Raw genomic sequence first — 6,948 nt, forward strand, 5'->3', positions numbered from 1 at the left:
GGATGGTTGTGAGCCACCATGTGGTTGCTGGGATTTGAACTCTGGACCTTTGGAAGAGCAGTCGGGTGCTCTTACCCACTGAGCCATCTCACCAGCCCTTGTTTAGTTTTTGTTGGTGGTGTTCTGCTTCGTTTTTTGAGGCAGGGTCTTACGATGTAACCCTGGCTGGCCTTGAACCTGCCTCTGCCTCCTGAGAACAGAAATTAAAAGTAAGAGAATGACATTTTTACACAGCAGAATAAAGTGTAGATCAGGAAGAAGCCTCCCACTCTGCCCCGCAGGAGGACCTCTGACCTGTCAGAAAGGATGGCCACAGATGCCAGCAGAGACATACGCATCCAGAGAGGGAAGGCTCACAGTGCAGTCATAGAATCTGGACTCTCGCTGACGGCTCCAGTCACTCAGTAGAAAGCCTTATTCATACAGCCTAGTGTGCCAATGGTTTTGTTCCTTTCATTCCTGAATATCCCTTTGTGTGGACACAGGGCAGTTTGCTTATTTTCTTTCTGATTGGCGTTTGAATTGTTTCCTGTTTGGGAGATTATGAATAACAGTGCTAGGAGCGTTGATGTGGGAAAATAAAGGGGAGACTTGCTGCTTAGGACTGGAGAAACAGGAAATCCTTTTGTTCAGAGCAAGGGGCCACGCAGAGGGAGGAACTGCAGGGAAAGGTGTGGGAGAGTTGCTGCACAGGGTGGGGGAGCCAGTCTGCAGACAAGAAGGGGGAGCAGGGAGCAGGTGGAGTGGAAGGAGTTACCTTCTCCTGTTCTCTGTTCTCCCTCTGACTGCAGGAGCAAAGGGCATGACAGGTGGCTTGGGTTTAGGGCCTTAGAAGATGGCTGAGTGCCCAGGGCCTAGATGCAGAGTTTTATGGAGCTAGACTTTCCTGCTACAGGTCTTGTGTCCAGATAAGGCTGTGCGGCCAAGTTGTTTTCTTTTGATTTATTTCTTTTGATTATATCTGTTAGTGTTTTGCTAAGATGTATCCCTGTGCCGTGTTCATGGAGTACCCATGGAGGCCAGAAGAGGGCATCAGAGCTCCTGGAACTTGGAGTTACAGGCTGTTGTGAGCCTCCATGTGGATGCTGGGAACCAAAACTAGGTTCTCCGAGAGAGGGCAGCCAGTGATCTTCACTACTGAGACGGCTCTCCAATCCCCAAGATTTTATTTACTATTTTTATTTATGATGTAGGTGTCTATGAGTGTATGCCACGTGTGTGCAGGTAGCCACAGAGGCCAGAAGAGATTGCCGAATCCCTCGGAACTAGAGTTACAGGCAGTTGTGAGCTGTCTGATGTGGGTTCTGGGAACGGAATCAAGGGTCTCTGCAACAGCAGCCGCTGCTTTTAACTGCTGAACCATCTCTTCAGCCCTTGTCTTTTAAAAACGTTGTTTACTCCATTTATTTATGTGCCTATGTATATTGCAACTTATGTTCCATGCGCAGCACACACATGGAGGTCGGAGGGCAGCTGGTGGAGTCTGTCCTCTCCCTCCACCAAGCCGGTTCTAGAGATCAAACTCAGGTTATCAGCGTTGGTGACAAGCATGCTTTTCTTTGTTGTTTGTTTGTTTATAAGATTTATTTAGAGTCAGGCATGGTGGCGCACGCCTTTGATCCCAGCACTTGGGAGGCATTGGGAGGCAGAGGCAGGCGGATTTCTGAGTTCAAGGCCAGCCTGGTCTACAAAGTGAGTTCCAGGACAGCCAGGATTACACAGAGAAACCCTGTCTCGGAAAAACAAACAAACAAACAAACAAACAAAAAGATTTACTTACTTTATGTTAATACACTGTAGCTGTCTTCAGACATATCAGAAGAGGGCATCAGATCCCATTACAGATGGTTGTGAGCCACCATGTGGTTGATGGGATTTGAACTCAGGACCTCCGGAAGAGCAGTCAGTGCTCTTAACTGCTGAGCCATCTCTCCAGCCCCCAGTGACAATCGTGTTTACCCATCAAGCCATGTGCTGGCATATCTGGCGAGTGGGGGAGCAAGTGGCTAAAGATCCTAGGTGAGAGGGTAGGGATGCTGAGTAGAAGGAAGGGAAGCCAAGATGCTGTCTGAAGGCCACGAGGAAGTCTTAGCTGCAGCCAGAGTCAGGGAAAGATGGGGAACAGGAAGGTGAGGCTGTGGGAATGTCCACGTTAAAAGTTGCAGATGTGAAGCCATTTCTAAGTGAGGATAAGGCCAGGAGTTCCCAGAGTGTGACGAAGAGTCGACGGGGAGGAGGCAGATGGAGAAGAAAGCCCTGTCCACGGGGAGGGCATAGGCTGGAGGAATGTCTGCCCAGAGCAGGGCTGGTTAAGGGCTCTATCGACAGGGCTGGCCAAGGTTAGCCAGCAAGGCAGATGAGCAAGGAAAACACAGGGCCCCCGAGGGGAGGAGAGAATACCGACCTGGGTGGCAGCAGGAACAAAAGACTTACAATTAAATGATTCTTGTGAAACTAAGTCAGAGTCAGAGAATTTGGGGGTGGGAGGGAGGCACGCTTGGAGACCCCTAGCTTCTCAAAGACAGTGCTAAGGACGTCTTTGCCCATCAAGGTCTCCCACCATCCTCCCATCTCCGCGTGTCACGCAGAATCTGAGAACTTCATCTTCTGGCAAGGTGAGGAATGTGGGGCTGAATGACCATGAAGGTCGGGGAGAGCAGGGGAGGGGTTGGCGGCTGGAACATTCTGGATCACTCTGGCCTTATCTCTGCTGCTCCCTGTCCCTCCCCCAACTGCGCTCCAGACATGAAATGGAAGAACAAGTTCTGGGGCAAATCCCTGGAGATCGTGCCTGTGGGGACAGTCAACGTCAGTCTGCCCAGGTGAGTACTGGAGATCCCAGTAGCCAGGCCTGCCTGTGGGCCAGAGCTGTCAGGGACAGAGGGGTCTAGTCTAGCCCTAAGCTTCAGGAGGTTACAGCAGGAGGCTGCCTTTGTACAAGTTACACCTGCATTTGCAACAGTTACTGTAAAAAGAAAAAACAAGGTGAGATGTCTAAGAACGGTGGTGGGGGCAGGGCTTAACGAGGTCATCTGACTAAGTGTCTTTCACAACTTTTTGATCATGACTCACATTAAAAAAATGCACTTGAGACTTCAAACTAGCATGCGTGTGAAGCATACCACACACACATACACATACACAGAGAAAGGGGCAAGAATCTAAATGGATCTTGGGATACACAGAGAGAGAGAAATCTAAATGAATCTTAGGGCTAATGGATCACAAACCAAGTTCAAAAACCCTCATTTCAGCCAGCTGTGGTAGAACACAACTTTAATCCCAGCACTCAGGAAGCAGAGGCAGGCAGCTCTCTACGTTCAAGGGCAGCCTGGTCTACAGAGTGAGTTCCTGGACAGCCAAGGCTACACAGAAAAACCCTGTCTTGAAAAAAGAAAAGAATCAGAAAGCCCTCACCCCAGCCCATCGTATAGATGGGCAGCTGAAGCTGAAGAGAAAAGGGGACCTTTCCTAAGAGAGGCAGGGGCCAGGTGTGGTCTTTAACCCCAGCATTTGGAAGGTTGAACCAAGTAGAGCTCTGTGGGTTCAAGGACACCTGGGTTATGCAGCAAATTCCAAGACCGGCCAGGGCTACACAGTGATAGTCTGTCTCAAGAAAATCCAGAACCAGAGAGTGGTTGTGACTCTTGTATTCTTTTTTTTTTTTTTTTTTTGGTTTTTACGAGACAGGGTTTCTCTGTATAGCCCTGGCTGTCCTGGAGCTCACTTTGTAGACCAGGCTGGCCTCGAACTCAGAAATCCGCCTGCNCTCACTTTGTAGACCAGGCTGGCCTCGAACTCAGAAATCCGCCTGCCTCTGCCTCCCGAGTGCTGGGATTAAAGGCGTGCGCCACCACGCCCGGCTGACTCTTGTATTCTTATTTCCATGACTCGGGCACTCAGGGACTTTATAATGGATGCAGACATGGTCACTGATGTTCTGTGATGGAGGCTCTCCTTTATGGACAAGGGGCATACCTCACAGAGCCGGCACTAGGACCCTGGGACGCCTTCTTTCAGGCCCACGTGACTTGACACAGCTAGTTGGGAGCCCACTTGTTTCCCAGCACTGTCTGACTGCTGTCCTATGTGTCTGTCTCTCTCAGGTTTGGGGACCACTTTGAGTGGAACAAGGTGACGTCCTGTATTCACAACATCCTGAGTGGCCAGCGCTGGATCGAGCACTATGGGGAAGTGCTTATCCGAAACACACAAGATAGCTCCTGCCACTGCAAAATCACCTTTTGCAAGGTAGGCGGGCTGCCCTGACCCCGCCCCTTTACCCTGGCCCCGCCACTCCACCATGAAAGAGGCCTCTGATCCCAACCCTCGGGGAAGTGGAATCAGCCTTCACTTGGGCCCCGCCCTCTCCACCCTAGGCCAAGTACTGGAGTTCCAACATCCATGAGGTACAAGGTGCAGTGCTTAGCAGGAGTGGCCGCGTCCTCCACCGCCTCTTCGGGAAGTGGCATGAGGGATTGTATCGAGGACCCCCACCGGGTGGGCAGTGCATTTGGAAACCTAGTAAGTAGGGTGTCTAGGGAGGGCTGGGAAGGATGAGGGTGGCTCTAACATAGTTCACCTGTCCCAGCTCCTTGCTTCCCCCAGATTCGATGCCTCCAGACCATGAGCGAAACTTCGGGTTCACTCAGTTTGCCCTGGAACTGAATGAGCTGACGTCAGAGCTGAAGCGGACCCTGCCTTCCACTGACACACGGCTCCGGCCTGACCAGAGGTCAGTGCCTGCCCGGAATGCCTTAAAATGGGAAAGGGGCGGAGACGTCATGTTTGGGGACCCCTGAGACTAGCCTGTGCACTGACCGAGGCTTGGATCATCAGATACCTGGAGGAGGGGAACATACAGGCTGCTGAGGCCCAGAAGAGAAGGATAGAGCAGCTCCAGCGAGACCGGAGAAGGGTGATGGAAGAAAATAACATAGTCCACCAGGCGCGCTTCTTCAGGTGCTTTGACCCTACAGCTCTGGGTCCCTCTGCTGCCCAAGCTCCTCATTGCTCCCTTATGCTTTGAGTAGGGTGATCATGGGAGGCAGTGCCAGGGACCTAGCCTGCACTCAGCTATTCCCTACCCACACCTAATGATGCTTTTTCCCCCCAGGCGACAGACAGACAGCAGTGGCAAGGAGTGGTGGGTGACCAACCATACTTACTGGAGGCTGCGAGCTGAGCCAGGCTACGGGAACCTGGATGGGGCTGTGCTCTGGTAACCCTGGCCTTGGGGCAGGAGACTCAAGGTCCTTACTCCTGCCCCAACTCCTGCTATGGACACATGGGTGAGGCCGGGCTCCCTCGCCGTGCCCTTGAGTGCAAAGGGGCAGCCTAGGCTCTAGCCCTTTCCTCCTCTGCTGGCCAGAGGGGCTATATCTCAGCACACTCCCGTCCCAATGCTGGGGTGAAAGTGGACTCGGAACGGAATCCGTGCTTTCCCCGTCTTGTGACCCCAAATCTGGCATGTCAGACCCTTCTCGCTCAGCCATCCTCCTCATCTGGGAGTGTTTGGGAGAGATGCCAGGTTCCCCAGACCTGCTCCCCATTTCAGTGCCTTCCTTGGACACAGAGGGCCCCTTGATGCTCCCCAGACTTCCCGTGCCCGGGGCGCTGGCTGTGCTGTAAGGTTGGAGTGAGTGAAGGAGAGGAGATGCCCCCTTCCCGTCTGTTTGTCCTCTCTTCCAGCATCTTCCCTGTGCCCTGACCCATCCCCTTGTCCTGCATCCCCTTCTCCCAGGCAGCAAAGCACCCTCAGCTTCAGCTCCTCCATCCCTGCTCCACCAGTGGTCCCTTCAGGCTCAGCTTAGCAGAAGTCCCAAGAGATGGGGAGCAGTCTTGGGGTGCCTGGCCTCAGATTCACCCAGGAGGGAGTGAGCCAGTGTGAGTGTAAGTTTGTGTAGGAGTGTGAGTGTGTGTGTCCTGCTTGCCGGCGAGCGGGATTCCTAATGTAGCCAGGACACCTCCGCTGCTGCTGGTGTCTGTCACTGTTGCTGCTCATTTCTCAGTTTGCCTGAGTCAGGTGAATTGCTCTTACATTCCAAGCTCCAATAAAGACTGTCCTAGACTTTGGCCTGTGACCACTCATTGAAAAACACAGGTTCTCAAGCTCTGGGGGAAGCTCAGAGCCACTGCTGTAGATTGACTTGTGTCCCTCCAAAAGGTTCATCTCCAAAGAGGCAGGGATGTAGCTCAGGGGCAGAGTGATGGCCTAGCACACAGGAAGTCAATCCTGGGTCCAGTCCTCAGCACTGACCAAGGACTGGGGGAGGAGCTTGACAAACGTTCACTTGTTTGGGCCAGCATTATGGCTCAAGGGAGAGCTAGGTGTGGTGGTGCATGCCTTTGATCCCAACACTTGAGAGACAGAGCTAGGTAGATCTCTGCGAGTTCAAGGCCAGCCTGGTGTGTAGAGTGAGTTTCAGGATAGCCAGGGCTGTTACACAGAGAAACCCTGTCTCAAAAACAAACAAACAAACAAACAAAACAAAGTAAAAGTTGTCTCAGGGATAAAGACACTTTGTCATATAAGTATGCTGGTCTGAGTCTGATCGATGGAAACCATGGATCACACAGACACACACAATGTTTTTAATTCCTGGAACAGACAGACAGACACACACAATGTTTTTAATTCCTGGAACTGTGGCCTTTGGAAGCAGGGACTTGGCAGACCAATTGGTTCCTTGTGTGAACAAGAAAGTTGGCCACAGGGAAGAGCACTGTGGGAAATGGGCCATTCAGGGCCAATACACTATGGGTGGTGGGCAAACTGACAGGAGGCCTCCACAGGCAGGACCATCCAGCATGCTGGATGACACCAGCAGAGGCAGACGGTGTCTGAGCCCCTGAGAAGGAGCTGGCCCTGCTGACATACCAGCTTCCAGATCTCTGGCTTTGGTTGTAGGTTTTCATTTGTCTAGTTTGTGTGTGTGTGTGTGTGTG

General features: G+C 52.2%; 1 protein-coding gene across 1 annotated transcript in view; it reads left to right on the top strand.

The window, feature by feature from the left end:
- Osbpl7 (oxysterol binding protein like 7) overlaps positions 1-6,075 on the top strand; it is an 18,390-nt gene extending 12,315 nt beyond the window's left edge. Inside the window, exons 17-23 of the mRNA XM_021175792.2 lie at positions 2,552-2,615; positions 2,744-2,822; positions 4,107-4,251; positions 4,380-4,524; positions 4,609-4,735; positions 4,840-4,962; positions 5,117-6,075. Of these exons, the coding sequence (XP_021031451.1) occupies positions 2,552-2,615; positions 2,744-2,822; positions 4,107-4,251; positions 4,380-4,524; positions 4,609-4,735; positions 4,840-4,962; positions 5,117-5,225 (792 nt within the window). The 3' untranslated portion in view covers positions 5,226-6,075. The remainder of the gene's footprint in view (positions 1-2,551; positions 2,616-2,743; positions 2,823-4,106; positions 4,252-4,379; positions 4,525-4,608; positions 4,736-4,839; positions 4,963-5,116) is intronic.
- The last annotated feature ends 873 nt before the right edge of the window (positions 6,076-6,948 follow it).

This window comes from Mus caroli, chromosome 11 (genome assembly GCF_900094665.2).
Source record: "Mus caroli chromosome 11, CAROLI_EIJ_v1.1, whole genome shotgun sequence".
Lineage (NCBI taxonomy): Eukaryota > Metazoa > Chordata > Mammalia > Rodentia > Muridae > Mus > Mus caroli.